The sequence below is a fragment of the Balaenoptera ricei genome, chromosome 5, assembly GCF_028023285.1.
Source record: "Balaenoptera ricei isolate mBalRic1 chromosome 5, mBalRic1.hap2, whole genome shotgun sequence".
NCBI classification, from domain to species: domain Eukaryota; kingdom Metazoa; phylum Chordata; class Mammalia; order Artiodactyla; family Balaenopteridae; genus Balaenoptera; species Balaenoptera ricei.
In genome coordinates this window covers 120601821-120619257 of record NC_082643.1, presented here as the reverse complement: position 1 = coordinate 120619257, position 17437 = coordinate 120601821, and the positions used below count along the sequence as shown (strand labels likewise).

Here is a 17437-nt window from a genome sequence, read left to right as displayed (position 1 = left end):
AAGTGACATGGTGCACTAAGGAAGGCAAGCAGAAAAGGGGAGAGTGTGTGGAATCAGATTAAATTCATTACCTGTTACTTCAAATTCCACAAATGCTAATGGGAGGTAATTTTCATTTTAACATAGGAAAGAGGTCTGTTGTTTCCTTTTTATTTCTTTAACACAAGACAAAGCTGGGATGGGCTGTATGTGGGAGGAGTGAGCTCTGTTACGAAGTCTGTTCAAGCAGACAGGCTGGATTCGTGTATTGGTAGAGGCTGGAGGTAGATAACGTTTCGTGTTGAGAGCACAGTGGTGAGAAAGAAAGCATAAAGCATATTTGAAGGATGCCAGTTATTAGGATCATGGATCTGGAATTTGTATAGCGGACTTACAGTAAAGAAGCAGGAAAGGTCTGGAATGCCAGGGTACTGAATCTCTGTTTCATTCACTAGGCAGTGGGAAACCACTAAAGGTTTTTGAGCCTTGAAATATGATCAAAGAGGAGTTTTAGGAGATGTATGGGATAGATCTGGGGCGGCAGGGGGAAGCAAAGTTATTAATCTAGGGGTCTGTGAACAAGCTTCAGATTATATGAGAAATATTTGCATACATGCTTCTGTGCCTTTTTCTGGAGTGACTCAAATTGGTCCATGTTACCAAGTGATTAAACCCACTGTGGTAGGAACTGGAGGGAGACTGGTTATAAGGCTATTGTAATAAAGATAGAAGGTAAAAATGAAAAGGAGGGAGAGAAGGTAGAGACCCTGATAGAAATCAGTAGAACTTGGTACTGTGTAACCAGCAACTTGGATCTGGCCGTCAAGACCAAGGTTACAGTTCCAGCTCCTCCAACTGTTAATTGTTTCACTTTGTGGAGATTATTTTAACCTCTGGGAGCCTCAATTTTCTCATCTGTAAAATGAAGGCAATAACGTTCTACAGTGAGGAACAAATGATCTGCAAAGTATGTGAAAGTATTCTATAAACTGTAAAATTCAAAATGAATGTTGTCTATTATTATGTTGGGGTTCACAAAAAGGAATCAAAGATTATTATGAGCAAAAGTAGAGAATTCAGGATGATTTTATCCCACTGACTAGTGGAGAAAAACGAGGTAGGAAACTGCAGAGAAACTGGAGAAGCCTGTCTTGGGCTTAGAATCTAAGCAAAATAATTCAGTACGTTCCGTTTAGATTTTTCTCCTCTTGTTCAAGACTCCTTCTCTTTCAAGTAAATCTTTCTCTGCTAAAAGTTATAGACTTAGGGGTTCAAGGCTTAAAGTATTAAAGTCGGGAAATTGCCCAAAAATTCCACTTGAGGTTGAAAACTTTGATCTGACTTTTGAGTTCCCTCAAAGGTCTTTTTTTTTTTTTAGGTACATGTTTGGGTTTGTTTGTTTACATGTCATTATTCCTCCCTTGGCTTGCTCCTTCTAGATTATTGCTTCAAGTCAGTAATGGTCTCATTTGTGTTTATAAACCAAGTGTCTCGTATATTACTTGGCACATACTAGACCCTCCTAAATGATGGATGCAGGATGAAAGTGGGGGCTCGATTGCCAGGTAGTGGGTATATTTAAGGATGTTGGACTCTTTAGAAGATGGTGGTATTTTAAACCTAGATCAACAGATAACTCCTTCCATACGTCATTCTGAGTTTCTTCCCATTATCTGTGCGGTATAAAAGACAGCTGATTAAAAAACAGAGGAGCAGATTATGATATGCAACTTTTTGATGTGCTTTGGCTAGACCGCAAGACTCTTTTAATGTGAGTAGGGAGAAAATTGTTTTGCAAAGGTGTTACAAATTCATCTGACTTGGTTTGTAACCTTTACCGGATTTCATAGACTTGTTCTGAAGTGCCCAAGGAGGCTACAACTCACGTCTTTATTACAGTAAGTTTATTGACAGCCATAAGGACAGTTACCAGTGATTAGAACAAACTCCAAATTTTGTCTTCTGGGTTCAGGGACTTTGGATTAAAACAACCCTCCTTTAATCATCAGAAACTCTGAAGTTTGCAAAAAATAGTTTTCCTCTGGAATTGTAGACACTGTAGTACAGAAGCAATGTGGTCAGGTTCTGAGAGGTTACCTTTCTTTTAGATTTCTTGGGAGTCTAACTTAAGACCCACTGGCAGGGGACCTAGATTTCATATTTTGAAATTATCTCTCTCACCCCCATTTCCTTTCTGTTTGTATCTCTGCTGCTTTAACTACTGGACTTCAATATATAAGATAGTTTCTTGTTCATGGGGCCTCCTTTGGTGCCTAATTCTTGCAGTGATGATGTAGGCCAGTGCTCTTGAACAGCCATTCTGAACAACAGGCATAGATTGCTATCACCTCTGTGTTACTTTATTCTATGGGATGACAGTTTTTTATGTTTATTTGTTTTGCCTTCACAGAGTAGTCACTCTTTTATGTAATCCTTATATCAGAATAATCTAGGAATGATGGACTGGGGATGATGAGATCAGAACATAGTTACTCACGTCCACCATCCTGTTACACTCATTTCCTATAGAGTTGTCTCTGTACGATGAGGGTACCTTACTGGAAGACTGACAGAGTTCTAGTAATCCAGCTCTACATCCATAGCTTTCACGTATTGTGAGGTGTCCAAAACATTCTTTTATACCAACATTAACAAGGGTAACTGAGGTAGTTGGTGAATCACCATTTAAAGGCCTTCTATCCCATTTTTCACATTTTTCCTAGTGTTAGTACAGACTTTGGAATGCAGTATCCCATTGGCAGTTTGAAGCAGAAACTTGGATAAATTAAGTTTTTCTGCAGTTGCCCTATGAATTTTACACAATATAAATTGCTTGCTTTTGCTATTTTCTACTTTTTTTTTTTTTTTTTTTTGCCACGCTATGTGGCTTGCAGGATCTTAGTTCCCCCACCAGGGATCGAACCCCTGCCCCCTGCAGTGGAAGCATGGAGTCCTAACCACTGGACCGCCAGTGAACTCCCACTATTTTCTGCTTTAAATCATTACTACAACTACTGTAAAATGACCCTCTCTCTATGGTGGTATGGCAATATAATTGAGAGAAAAATTCCTGAATGTTAAACTAATTTCTTTTAATTGCTTGTTCTGATAACAAACACCACTTTGGAGGAAAGAATGTACCCAAAACAAGGATTCTTTCATTTCTGTAATTCTACTGCAAATTTGATTTGATCAAGAATATAGCTTTACCTGATTTTATCTGACTTTTTTGCCTAGAATCACCAAAGAAGCTGGAAATTGTCAGAGATTGCTGCTCTGAAAATCAGAAATATCTAAATTATTAGACATTATAATTAGAAAGATGAGCCACAGAGTTAATGGGACTTCTTTTTAAGAACAAAATGTGTGCGGTACTTAACATATGTTCCGCTATGACCTAGTATATGGTAGAGTTCTTAAGAACATGGTCTTTGGTGATATATACAATACCATCAACTATGCTAAAACCATTTCCTGAACACACACGACATGTATGTAAGGGACAGTGCGAGGTTCTACAGAGAAGGTCTCTTCTCCATAAGCAACTGGAACCATTTACACAAGCAATTTCAGTCAACTACTTTTTGAGTTTCATCCAGACAACAGAGAAAAAAAGATTCTAGAAGTAGCAGATGTGTACAGGCTGATGTAAAATACTGTCTTTTTGAAGAGATGAATCTATAAAGAAAGAAAATGACTATCATAAAGAAAATGACCATCACCTGAATTAACTCTTCTAATTCTAGAAAATTTTAATTGTAGTTTATTTTAATTCCAGAATCTCAGAGAAATTGGAATAGTGGATTTTACTAACTGCCCTGTCTCAGATCCTCTCTTGCTCAAGCTTGTCCAGGAATTTCATCCAATTTTTATTTGAGGGGGAGTTGAAAGCATTTCAGCAAAGCAAACAACTGAATGGCGTGTCAGCCAAAACCTGAAATGTTTGTTTTAGAAGCATTTTTGAATAAAGTGTATCAAAATAACAAAAGCTCAACTAGAAAGACCTTAAAATGCATTGAAAAAGAATTCCTTGATACATTTTTCTTGAGAAGACTAGAACCATAGAAAATGATTTCAAAGTCCAAAATCATACTGGTAACCTCAGCCAAAGTGTTATCCCTGAAGTATATAATCGCACTCACTAGGAGAGGTGACACTGGAAGACAAATATTTGGTTAGAAAACTAATCTAGTCTTGTGTCGGATGCTCTTCAAATTCCAAGCATAAATCTATTCTAAGAATAACTGGAGTGAAAGGAGTGTGGGAATCACTGCTTGGGTTTAGCTGGTCCATTTCTTAAATCAGGACGACTTTAAAAGTATAGATTCTAATAAGGAACTTCATTTTAACAAGAATGATGCATTTTTCCTTCTTGTCAGGTAAATATTTTATTTTTATTCTCAGGTTAATATCAACTCCTGCTTGGTGAGCATATTAATTTGGGAGTATACTCAAAAATACCCGCTGAAATCTACCTGACCTGAGAACACAGTATAAGTATGGAATGTGTATGTGTTTGTGTTATGGCAGTCTGTTAGTCATCTCTTAGGATGCTCACTTCACCCAGTGAAATTCCAGGTATGAAGAGGCGGGCGTTATGCCCGTGCCTTTAAGTCTTTGGTTCAGTGGTTCTCCAGATTGACTGAATTTGGATCACCCATGGTCCTACATCGGCCCTATTAATTTAATGTTCTCAGAGTTTGTGTGGCCTGGACATTTGTATTCTTAAAAGTGGTACAGGTGATTCTGATGAACAGCCAGTATTAATGAGAACATTAGATCTTTGTGGAGACTTTTTTTAAAAAGTAACTTTTGTGATGGTGTTGTTATAACATAGGAATTGGTGAGAGGAGGTCTCATTTCAGTAAGTTCGGGATCAGAGTGTATGTATGTGAACAGAACGTGTCTTCCAAAAGAAGTCATTTAACATATATTTATTAGGAGCTTTCTCTGTGCAAACCACTTTGCTTGGTGCTGAGGATACAAAAGTGAGCATGACATGGTCTTTACACTTAAGGAGCCTTTAACTGGGGAGACCTGACATCTTAACAAGTTGTAGAAGCTGTTGTAAACGCTCTGACAGTGCTATTGGGAGCGTTCAAAAGAAGGATTGGCTAGCTTTCAGGGAGGGCAGGAAGAGCTTCCTAGGAGATCTTGAGACTTGAAAGATAAAATCAGTTTTTGCCATATTAGGATGAGGGGTGGAGGGAATGATATTGCAAATAGTCTGAATAAAGACAGGTTTGTCAGATACCTCTTCAAGCGGCCAGAATGACAGGGACACAGACACAAGGACGAGGGTGGTATCAGAGAGGTGGACAAGGGCCATTCTTGGATGGGTTTGTATATCATTTAAGGAATCTGAACTTTACTATGTGAACAGTGAAGGGTATCTATCTGGAAGGGTATCCAGAAGAGTAGTTATATTATCAGATAGAAACATTGTTCTGGCTGCAATGTGAAGGATGGCTTGAAAAAGTTGAAACTTGAAGCAGCAAGGCCATTTAGCAGACTGCTGTAGTAATCCAGGCATGAAGTGACGCATTAAGGCAAGATTTCCCAAGACCTTAAAACTGGGATATTTAAAAAATAAATTTCCTTGCTGTAGCAATGTCCTGTTTCTTTGTTCACTGGCTGAAGACTCAATTTTTAGATAATGTAGGATATATTTATATAGCCAGTTTAGATGCAAGGATTATTTTAGCTAAGTGTCACAGCTCTTTTTCAAAGAATGGAAAATATTGTTGCAATAAAACTTTTTTTATTTTTGGTTGAACAGTAATGTAATTATCTTAAATATAAAAAGTTGACATATGAAGGGAATGTCTCATAACTCGAGCTTAAAAGTTATAAGCAACACAAGAAACTGCATTAAAGAAAAATTAAAAAATAGGATGCCTTCTTTATGCCATAGTATTTCTCTAGACCAGTGCTATCTACTAGAAATATAACGTGAACCACCAATACAAATCATATATATACGTTTAAATTTTCTAGTAGCCACATTAAAAGATTAAAAAACCAAATGGGTGAAATTAACTTCACCCATATGTATATTGGTTATATAATGATATATTGATATATATATATCATTATATATAATGATATATTTCATTTAACTCAGTATATCCAAAATATCATTGCAAAAATAGGATATAAAATTGAGATATTTGATAGTCTTATTATCTAGAGAAACAATATATTTTATATTCTTTTTTCATAGTAAATATTTGAAATCTTGTGCATATTTTTGTACTTTTAGCACATCTCATTTTGGACCAACTGCATTTCAAGCGCTTCATTAGCCACATGTGGCTACTGTACTGGACAGTGAAGCTTGAGATAATTTCTTAAATTCCATTCCAAAGATATATGAAACATTTCAGCAGCACTTTCAAGGATGCGTTGACATCTATTCTTGTTAGAAACATAAATCACTTGGGATTTTGCTTTAAAACCTGAACATATTAATGAGTCATATTGAATTTTTATAATACATTAGTATCAATACACAGAAAGTAGAAGTGAGAGTTATTTAAATATCTGATTATTCTTCATGACTATTACTTTTTAGAGTTTCAGGATATGAAATAATCCTAAACTTAAAGTTTGAAGTGGAACCCATAAGAAGATAGTCTCTAGGTACAATATATGAAAAGCCTTCTGAACTTTAAAGATATGTGATAATTTAAGGTTGAAAATGGAGAATTTCAAGGAACCACAGGAAATTATTAGTTTCACAGATCACTAGTAGGTGGTTGTATAAGCTAAATCATCTTTGTTGCATTGTTCAGTTTTTTGAGCTGACATAGTTAAGAAAATCACTTTATACATTGCAATGTTGTCAGAGACCTACTTAGGGCTATTAGAATCTTTGAGCAACTTATAACTTCCAGAAATTTTATAGGAATAAATGAAAGGTTATTTCAAATAGGCAGTCACTAGGAAGTTCCAGTTTTTGAATACCACTTCTCTAAATTCACATTCAAGTACAGGCCCCATTTCCAGTGGAAGATATTGAAGTTTTGATTAAAAAAAAAAAATTAAGGTGAGAGCTGTTAAAGTATGTTTTCCCCTTTGAACAGTCAGATGCTAGCGGAAAGGAGGTGTGGTGAGTTGATGAAACCAGAGTTGGAGTTTTGGCAGATCAGGGAAAGAAGGATTGAGAGTTTTTGCAAAAGAGTGATGATGGAATCCAAGCCTTGTAAGAAGTCATAGGCAGGGCTTCCCTGGTGGCGCAGTGGTTGGGAGTCCGCCTGCCAATGCAGGGGACACGGGTTCGTACCCCGGTCTGGGAGGATCCCGCATGCCGCGGAGCAACTGGGCCCGTGAGCCACAACTACTGAGCCTGCGCGTCTGGAGCCTGTGCTCCGCAGCGGGAGAGGCCGCGACGGTGGGAGGCCCGCGCACCGCAGTGAAGAGTGGCCCCCACTCGCTGCAGCTGGAGAAAGCCCTCGCACAGAAACGAAGACCCAACACAGCCATAAATAAATAAATTAATTTAAAAAAAAAAAAAAAGAAGTCATAGGCAGAGTGAGAATGACATGAAAAAACTAGTGGGGCTGACAGATTGAAGTCCAGTGGGGGTGAAGAGCTGTGGATGGAGCTGTAAAACTGTAAAGATAGGAGGTACTTAATTATGAGTAGAGATGTCAAACTGTCAAGATGAGATGCTTGAAACCAAGATTTCAAAAATGTGTAATATTTGGTGAGTATGAGCTGTAGGTGGGGGGCTGAGATCAAGTAGAGAAAACACTCTCTGCAGGTGAGGAGGTTACGGAACTAAAAGGGAAAGGTGCTGGGAATTAAGTCATTGAGAATGTTTTAAGTAGCTATAGAGGGGAAGTGAGCAAGGTGCTATACTCTTCAGTGAGAAAGAGGAAGTATCAGGAGGTGGGTTGGATGATGTATTTTAGGTCGGCGGTTCTCAAGTGGGGACAATTTGCACCCTAGGGAATATTTGGCAACGTCTGGAGACATTTTTGGTTGTCAAACTGGGGTGTGTGTATGTGAGTGTGCATGCTACTGGCATCTAGTGAATAGAGGCCAGGGATGCTTCTAAACATCCTACAATGCACAGCACAGCCCCTTACAACAGATGATAATCTGGTCCCAAATGTCAGGAGTGCTGAAGTTGAGAAACTGCTTTAGGCAGATGTATCAGAATCAAGGTATGTTGGCTGAAAAACAGGCTGAGAACTGTCAATCAAGTAAATATTGTATTTCTATTTTAATTGAATAGTTCCTATGGAAAAAAGACACATTCATTAAAAATAAGCATTCATTCATTCACTAAATCAGCAAACATATGCTGCATTCCTACTTAACTGGCATCACTATTCTCGATGTGTAAGATTCATCAGTGAACACAAAGATCCCTGCCCTAGAGTACCTTTTGTTCAAGCGGGGGAGGGCAAAGACAGAACAATAAATATAATAAACAGTAAATTAGATAATTTGTTAGAAAGTAGTGTATAATAAAAAAGGAAAAGTAAAGCAGATTAAGGATATTGGGAGTGCTGGGGGATGGGAGCACAAGCAAGGGTGGGTTGCAATCTTAGATGTCAAGGTAGGTCTTACTGAGGTGATGTCTGAACAAAGATTTAAAAGATAAGAGCATATAATGAATGTATGTTGCCCTGAAGATAGTTTTGGTTTGCATTCAGTTCACAGAAAAGGGGAGTAAAGTGGATTGTGCTAAGTGCTTTCGGGGATACAGAGTTAAATCAGACAGTTTCTGCCCTCGTGGAACTAACAACCTTGGAAATGATAGAAAAATGACGACAGCAAACACAGGATGGTAATTTTGCCCTGTACTATTTGTTCCTGTTTTGATCCTTTTTCATGGTGGGGAAATGACAGGTTAGTGATTAGCTCTTACTTTCCACATTTGCTCTTTCTCAGAAAACAGTTAGATGGTAACCTGGGTTAAATAGTGAAATGGATGAAGAAAAAAAGTGATGACAGTGGGTTTAGAGTGTGAGACCGAGAGCAGTGGGATCAGAGAAATGGAAAGGAAGGTTAAACTTATAAAAGGGATTAATGATTTGGAAGAAAGGCTTACAAGCATCTCTGTTAACCTTCCTGGCTGACAGTTACCAATTTACAACACTTGAAACAAGCCTCCCATTAGCTCTCTCTGCCTCCCAGGTATGGTAACAGCACTACGAACTATGCTGTTCGGGTTGGGGATTATCATACTCTGGTGCCGGAGGAGTTTGAAGAAGAAATTGGAGTTCAGCAGATTGTGATTCACCGGGAGTATCGGCCAGACAGCAGCGACTACGACATCGCCCTGGTTAGGTTACAAGGACCAGAAGAACAATGTGCCAGATTCAGCAGCCACGTTCTGCCAGCCTGTTTGCCACTCTGGAGGGAGAGGCCACAGAAAACAGCCTCCAATTGTCACATAACAGGATGGGGAGACACAGGTAACAAATAACCCAAAGAAACAACTAAAATCTGGGCACCTGCTTGTGTCTGGGATTATCCATACATCTGGGTGTACAGTGGGTAGCAAAATTTTAAAGGGGGTTCAGGCTTAGTTGTTTGGAAATTCCGCCAAGTGTGAGATGCATGCATGTAATCTGGATTCATACCCTGAGGGTACTGTGGTTCCCATTAGAACTGGGACCCTACTCAGGACTTGGGCCTAGCTGTCTCTATTTTAAAAAGTTTTCCTAATGACTTTGATGTAGCTACCCCAGCAAAGGGCTTTGGTGTTTGATGGTTTCTTTGTAATGGAGCCCTTTATCAAAGTAAATCTTATGCAGAATTCCTAAATGAAGAACAAAAATCAGAGCTGCTGAGGTTCAAGTGGAGGGATCCAGCTCACTTGGGTTTCTCCTTCCACAACCCCCTTCTATTCTTCCCACCTCCCTGTCCCCGAGCAGGATGGTGTTCAGCTTGTGCTCTTCTCAGGCGAACAGCTTTCTGTATTGTCTTGCTAGAGTTAACATCAGCTAGTGCTTGCTCAGGATGGTCTTCGAAACATCTAGGTCTCACCTGGATTAGGTGCTCGACTCACAAATGACTACTAAGGAGAAATGATTGGGTTGACTGCTCTCCATTAAAAGTAATTAACACTGAAAAAGAACATCAAATAAGTATTTCTACAGGTGATAATTTCAATAAGGTTATATTTAGTAAATATAAGTATTTGTTTTCATTTTATCCCATGCTACATTAAATCTGGGCTTTAAACTTACATTATTTCATAGCAGCAAAATGTAGAACATCTGTAGCAGATATACCGTACTGAAAAAGCTCTGCGACCAATCCTGAGATAAACCTTAAAAAGTGGAAACATTTCCTGGAAGATATGATAGAATCACGGCAGAGTACATGCCTTCTCACGACGCTGTGCTGATCTGTGAGGCAAACTGAAGGCTGGAGTACAGCTGCTGGAATTATTACTTCATCAGGGAAGTGAATCAATCACCTCCCTTTAGACACTACATCTGAATAGAGATGACAAAGAAAGTAAATTTTACAGAATGTTTTATTATGGATGAATCACTCCAGTTGAGTAAATTGGATTGGAGAATAATGTGGAGTTTAGATCCAAGAAAAGGCTATCATGGAGAACCTATCAATTATACATTTTAGCCACTAAACAGAGAATGAGTGGCTTACTAGTAAATAGAATACCTTAACAAGTGGTTAAACTTCAGCCTGTTTCTATGTAAGAATGTTGTTTCTGAATCATCTTTATGAAATACCATGTTTCTCTTGAGGATAGTAATTGCCACCTTATGTGCTTATATAGAATTGTTATTTATAATTAATCCTCAAAAGTCAATGAAGTAGATGAGTCCTAGAGCAGTGGATTTGCTAATACAGAACCAGCATGAATACACCCTCACTGTTTTAATACAGAGAATTCAAATTCTAAAGCCTGCACAAATGTGCTTTCTGTAGGTTACCTTTTTCTACTGGGCAAGTCCGTAAGCATTACTAAAGTATTCTTCAAAAAATGCAGTACTGAGAAACAGAATAGTGAAGGGTTAGAGTATGGTTAAGTGCAAACAATAAAAAAAGTACCATTTATAGTTATCACTCACTTAAACTACACTAATGCCACAATAGGGCTTTTTAATAGGGCTATTAAATGTTCATTAAACTGTTAAATGTAGCTCTTTTCGCTACGATCTTTACCTGGAATCTAATTCAATTATTTGGCCTGCATAGGACGAGCCTACTCAAGAACTCTACAACAAGCAGCCATCCCCTTACTTCCCAAGAGGTTTTGTGAAGACCGTTATAAGGGTCGATTTACAGGAAGGATGCTCTGTGCTGGAAACCTCCATGAACACAAACGTGTGGACAGCTGCCAGGGAGACAGCGGAGGACCACTCATGTGTGAACGGCCAGGAGAGAGCTGGGTTGTATATGGGGTGACCTCCTGGGGATATGGCTGTGGAGTCAAGGATTCCCCTGGTGTTTATACCAAAGTCTCAGCCTTTGTACCTTGGATAAAAAGTGTCACCAAACTGTAATCCTTCATGGAAACCTCAAGAAAATAATATTTAAAGAATCTGTTGAAAAAAAAAAAAAAAAAAAAAAAAAGAATCTGTTGGAAACCTTCCAACATTAGCATTTAGCCAGAGATGCCAACTAATGGGAGTGGAGATCCGTATTTGTGTTTCGTGTTGTGATAAGAACTGTGTACCCCTTTGCTGCTTGAGAATGTGTGATGTGAACATTTTGGTTACAGATACCTCAGTGTAGTAATGATTATCCTTATTTAGCATTGTCGCCTACCCAAATTAGTTTAATGGACACTAAATTCATTATTCTCATGAGTCTTGTCTCTGCCTATTTCTCAGCATTCTCCAGAGACTTTTGTATATTGATTGTGCAGTCAGGCTGTTTTTACATTTATTTGGATTGAGAACTCCTTTATAACTGAATCAGTATGGTATATATTCATATAAAGAGCCTACATTTGACACACAAAGAAAATACTCTTTACTCAAAATAAGAGTGGCACTGTTTTCTGTTCATGTAATTTTTTAAGCTCAGATTTTTTTCCTTAGGCTGATAAAAAAAATCAGACCACATCTTTCTGGCCTTTCGTGAGAAAATTGAAGGCCAAAAAAGATAAAGGAATTCTATTATAAACAGACTGGAAAGGAATATCATTGTCACAATACATTCCTGAATGAAGCCTTTGTATCAAGCACTATGGCAACTAAAGAGAAAAACATTCTAGCTACCTTGTATGTTGTTAGCAGAATTCAGCATTCCTGGTAACATAATAAAGAATGCCTTCAAATTGTTTAATGCACAACCTAATTCAACCTGGATTACTTTTGATCACTTCAAATTTACAGCTTGGTAAAACAAAAATGTTTTTTTCCTTAGCATCACACTGTTTTCCAGACCATGATTTAAGAGTGCCACCTATTGCAACTTTCTGGTAACTAACTTAAACCTGCAGACTATCCTGATACAGTCCCATCTAATAAAAAGACTATTAAAAATGCTTTCCCTGTCAATAGTATGGGAAAGTCTAAAATAACTGTTATGTTTAATCCATATACCACTTATGTGCTAGGTGGCTATGCACCTCATTGACAATTTATAAAAGGTAGGTAAGATTTTATAGTATTTCTAGTTTTCAAATGGGTTAACAGGCAGAGGCCAAGATGAGACAGCTGTTGAAAGGCTTTGAATCCAAACTCCAGAACAGGAAGAGTGCCAATGCAGACAAGAGCATCTCCTCCCACCCCTCTAACCCACGGTTCTCCTGTCTAAAGGTAAGTTTTCCCTCTGGCTGTTTCCCAAAGGACTAAGGGGTAGCTGCTTATTATGTATCCTACAGGGCATTCTTGGTAGCAGCACAAAATCTTTGCCCAAATATAAAAGCTAAGCCCTCAGGATACTTGAGTAATCCTTATCAGAGGTGACATGACTGCTATCATGAGTCCTTCCCAAAATCCCAGGTAGTAAAAAAAGGTGAAGTGCAAACTATAGGATTAAGAATGCTTAAGTAATCCTCTTAAATGGCTAACTCACCATGGAGGGACTTCACCCCCATCCCTTTCCCTTCTGTATCATATTGCATCCCTTTTATAAATTCTGAGCTATGTAAAAAAACTGGTGCTAACCTGAAAGTGCTTTATAGTTTACTACTTTGCAGAACTGCAATGCAGTTCAAGTAGAATAGCATTAAAACGTTTTCTAAACACTCATGACTTTGATAACGGAAAAACTCTGCATTTACATATAGAGATGACAGCTATAGATGGTGCACACATGCACAAGGGCTTGGGAAAAACCAGAAAATTTATCTTCCTGAAAGTTTCTCATGGGCCATCCTTGTAATTGAACTACAGTGCTGATGCAAACATTTATATTGGCTTTTTAACTAGACCAGAGGCTGGCAAACTTAAAGAACAGATAGTTAACAGATGGCCTGCAGTTTGCTCAACCTTGAGGTAGAATGCTTGGTTCATAAAATATGCCTTTATTATAGCTTAATATTTTTTCTTGTTAAATGTTAAGTGTGAGTTTTAAAGATGCAAGTGTTCAGTGCACATCTGTGTAAATAAAGTGCATAGCTTTTCACCGTGCAGTTTCCTTAATCTTCTGTGTGGTATTAAATGACCCTGCTCTCTTCCTCAGGGGTAAACTGGTTTTTACGTGTAAGAGTTTTCCCCAAATAATACCTTACACAACAATATTAATTCATGTTACTTCTGCTCAAGCTCCACAACAGTGGAACAGGAGACAGACAGCCTGTTCACTACTTGTAGTTACCTTTGCACTTATTGGTCATTCAGTCAGGGAACACTGACATCTGTACAAATCAAGCATTTTATTGATATAGCAAGGAAGCACTTATTCTCCATTTAAATACCATATTTGAGGTTTAAAATCACATTTGGCAGTGTACTTCAGGATGCTAAGTAAGACTTCACCCGTATCGCTTTGGATTTCTTGACTTCTGCAAGAGAAGAAAACCAGCTTTATAAAACTCTAATTTGTGTACTTACCTCATGGTGCTGAGTCTTAGCAGCTACTTCAGTTACTTTCTATTCAGTTGGCTATTTACTCTTTTAAATTACAAAATGCCAGCAAAATATTCCAATTTTGTTTGGCCTTCCAAATCCTTAGCACTAAGGGTTTCAGATTCAGAAATATATATATATATAAAGACAGGAACGTACCTTGTTATGTTTTCCATCATCCATTGGAACAATTAGCTCAGCTTCCTAAAAACATTTGAACAGTAGTTAGATGTTTGCCCAATAACCCAGTACCCTCCAGATTTTTAAAGTGAAGAATGTTACTTGTGCAAGTCAGAATCTGATACCAATTAAATGGTGACAGCTTTGCCAATAAACAAGAATATGCTCTTCCATGGCTAGGAAGGGAGACTGCCACAGCTGACAGGTCCCAAAGATACATGGAGATTCACGATCCCAGAAAAGACCAGCAAGGACAACTACAGATACTACTCACCACCTGGATCAAACTGGCGGGTTATCAGGATGCGGTGTTACTATTTAACAGTGGCGGAGTAGATTCAAGATGGCCACATGACACCAACAGCGGAACTAATGACCTTCTTCACCGGAGTCATCAGCTGCATTTAAACTTTGCCGGAAGGCCCACGGCCCACGCGCGCTAGTTTTCCGACTCAGCGCCCCCGGCTGAACGTGGCTGCCCCGAGAATCAATGAACATTTAAGTCCACTCAGGCGTTTGAACCTAGAGGTTTTCCAAGCTGACGTCGATCTACTTCTACAAGACTGTTGCATCTCCTGCATTTTAAACTTGGCCGAAAAGTTCTGTCTGAAGTATTTTAGCGCACGAAACACGACGCCGTACCTTAACCTAAACTCGACGCTTCCCGGATGTAAAAGGATGAATCCTTCGCCACACGCTCTCTTATAGAGCTGGTGACGCTATTCCGGGGAAGCGCCGCGAGGGGCGGGGCCTACACGATTTCTCCCTCCGCCCCGCCCTCCCAGCTCCGCTGAGGTTCCAGCCCATCCGTTGGCCACCGCCTTCCTGATGGCCCCTCCCCTTCCTAAGCTTCTCCACCCCGCCTCGCCCCGCCCCGCGCTAGATCTGGGCTGCTCACGTGGCCTCCGACTCTGATGCGTGCGCATTCAGAGCTGCCAAAAGTTCTCGCGAAACCAGGAAATCTTGCCGGACTCGCGCGTCCGCTGAGTGAAGAAGGCGAAAGGGCTGTCTTGTTAGAGAGTTACTTTAGAAGTCACCCTTGTTACCAAAGCACCAGGTTCGATAGTTCTCTGCTTCTTAACCTTTTGGTTGGTTGATTTTCATGGAACTAGCTGACTTTTTTTTTTTGGTCTCTCTGCTAAAAAACTCCGTATCTTCCCGTGTTCCGCCGACATTGCTGTTCCTGAAGCGCAGGTGTCAGTGGTCTGCAATCAGTTTTTGTTTTGTTCTGAGGTAGTCTAATCTCTTAGGAGTATTTGCACTCTGCTGAAAGCCTTGCCAAACGATTTTGTAAACACAAGATTAGGAAAAGGAAAGGGTATTAGACCGGACGAGCGTGCGGGAGACCCTTTTACATGCGTGTGTGAACGTTTCCCGTGTTGCCTTCGGACCCGTGGTTTGTGGTCCACAATGTAGCCGCTCCAGAGCTTCTGTTGACTCTTGCAAGTGGACACCTGGGTTTTAACTTCCCTGCTGTACGTTTCTTTGGGGGTGCAGCTAAATAAATGGTAGGTCTATTTCTTTAAAAGGGGAGTTACAGACGTTTAGGAATACTTTTAGTCCTAGATACGTGCTTGTTAAATGCCATTTAAATTTATTTTCTATTTCCCTTTTAATTTTCCTACGGTATGAGACAAAAGGGTGGATCGAGGTGAAGCTTTTACTTAGTAGTGGACCATTTGGGGCCCTGTGTTGCAGCAGTTGCTGTCAGGGATAATGTTATCAAGCGATCTGGTGAATAAAGTGCTACAAGAGAGATCTGTGAAGCTTCATGAACACTACAAACTTTTCTAGGGGAAAGAATTTAGGGCAAAAATTTCTGTTATGGTTAGGGTTAGAATGGACAAGTTTGTAGGGCATAAAATTTGAAAGAACTAAAGTTGTTTTTAAGGCTCACTTTTTCCTTTCTTCACCTTACTTTACTCTCTTCATGATACTAGTGAATGGAAAGAACTACTCAATAATAAGGTTTAAATAACAAATCACAGTGGGGAATTTTGCCACATTAGATTTGATTTAGAATCTCTAACTGAGCATGTGTTGTTTTGCTAGGCTGGTCTAGCAAAATACCACAGACAGGATGTCTTAAACAACAGTAATTTATTTTCTCATAATTTTGGAGACTGGAAGTCTGAGATCAAGGTGTCCACAGGTGTGTTTCTTCAGAGACCTCTTCTTGGCCTGTAGATGGGCCTGTTTCTTCACATCCTCTTCTCTCTGTGCCTATCTATAACTTAATATCTTCTTATAAGGACACCGGTCATATTGTCCTAATGACCTCTTTTAACCTTAATTATTTTTTTAAAGACCTTATCTCCAAATATAGTCATATTTTGAGGTACTGGGGGGTTAGGACTTAAGCATAATGAATTTCGGGGGGACTCAATATAGCCCCTAACCCCATTCACTTATGCTAACCTAGTAAGACTTAGTGAAGATCTTAAAATGAATGTATTGGGTTAAAGTGCTAAAACACTGGATGAATGAGAGAGGGAGAGAGAGAGAACCCTCATATTTTGTTTATGCTCTTTTCTTCATCTTGAATGTCTTTCCATCTATCTTCTTTTTTTCTTCCTGTAGTTGACATAATGTTAGATTAGTTTCAGGTGTACAACATAATGATCTGATATTTGTATATATTGTGAAATGATCACCACAGTAAGTCTAGTTAACCTCCATCCTCATACATAGTTACATTTCTTTTTTCTTGCGGTGAGAATTAAGATTTACTCTCTTAGTAACTTTCAAATGTGCAATACACTGTTATTAACTACAGTCACTATGTTGTATATTACATCTCCAGGAGTTACTTATTTTATAACTGGCAGTTTATATTATGAGTCTATGGGTGGTGGTGGTGGTGGTGGTTGTTTTTTTGATTCCACATATAAGTGAGATCATACAGTGTTTGTCTTTCTCTGTCCAATGTACTGCATTTAGCATAATACCCTCAAGATCCATCCATGTTGTCACAAATGGCAAGATTTCATCCTTTTTTTTTGGCTTAATAATATTCCTTTGTGTGTGTGTGTGTGTGTGTGTGTACCACATCTTCTTTTTTCATTCATCCATCAGTGGACACTTAGGTTGTTTCCATATCTTGGCTGTTGAAAATAACCCTGCAGTGAACATGGGGGTGCATATATCTTTTTGAGTTAGTGTTTTGTTTTCTTTGAGTAAATACCAAGGAGTGGAATTGCTGGATCACCCTCTAGTTCTACTTTTAATTTTTTTGAAGAACCCTCATACTGTTCTCCATAGTG

General features: G+C 39.0%; 1 protein-coding gene, 1 long non-coding RNA gene and 1 other non-coding gene across 5 annotated transcripts in view; 1 reads left to right on the top strand and 2 right to left on the bottom strand.

The window, feature by feature from the left end:
- PRSS12 (serine protease 12) overlaps nt 1–13551 on the top strand; it is a 75132-nt gene extending 61581 nt beyond the window's left edge. For 2 of the 3 annotated variants that reach the window (XM_059923509.1, XM_059923507.1), the window contains 3 exons: nt 4384–4404; nt 9130–9410; nt 11170–13551. In XM_059923509.1, coding sequence (XP_059779492.1) covers nt 4384–4404; nt 9130–9410; nt 11170–11477 — 610 coding nt within the window. In that variant the 3' untranslated portion in view covers nt 11478–13551. The remainder of the gene's footprint in view (nt 1–4383; nt 4405–9129; nt 9411–11169) is intronic. The other variant, XM_059923508.1, reaches the window with a different exon arrangement.
- A 231-nt stretch (nt 13552–13782) lies between these two features.
- LOC132366098 (uncharacterized) lies at nt 13783–14863 on the bottom strand. The gene is made up of 3 exons (XR_009503361.1): nt 14449–14863; nt 14154–14198; nt 13783–13930 (listed from the first exon to the last, which is right to left on the bottom strand). It is a non-coding gene; the product is annotated as an uncharacterized LOC132366098 (long non-coding RNA).
- On the bottom strand, nt 14268–14398 carry LOC132366789 (small nucleolar RNA SNORA24). The gene has a single exon (XR_009503516.1). It is a non-coding gene; the product is annotated as a small nucleolar RNA SNORA24 (small nucleolar RNA).
- Nucleotides 14864–17437: the final 2574 nt, after the last annotated feature.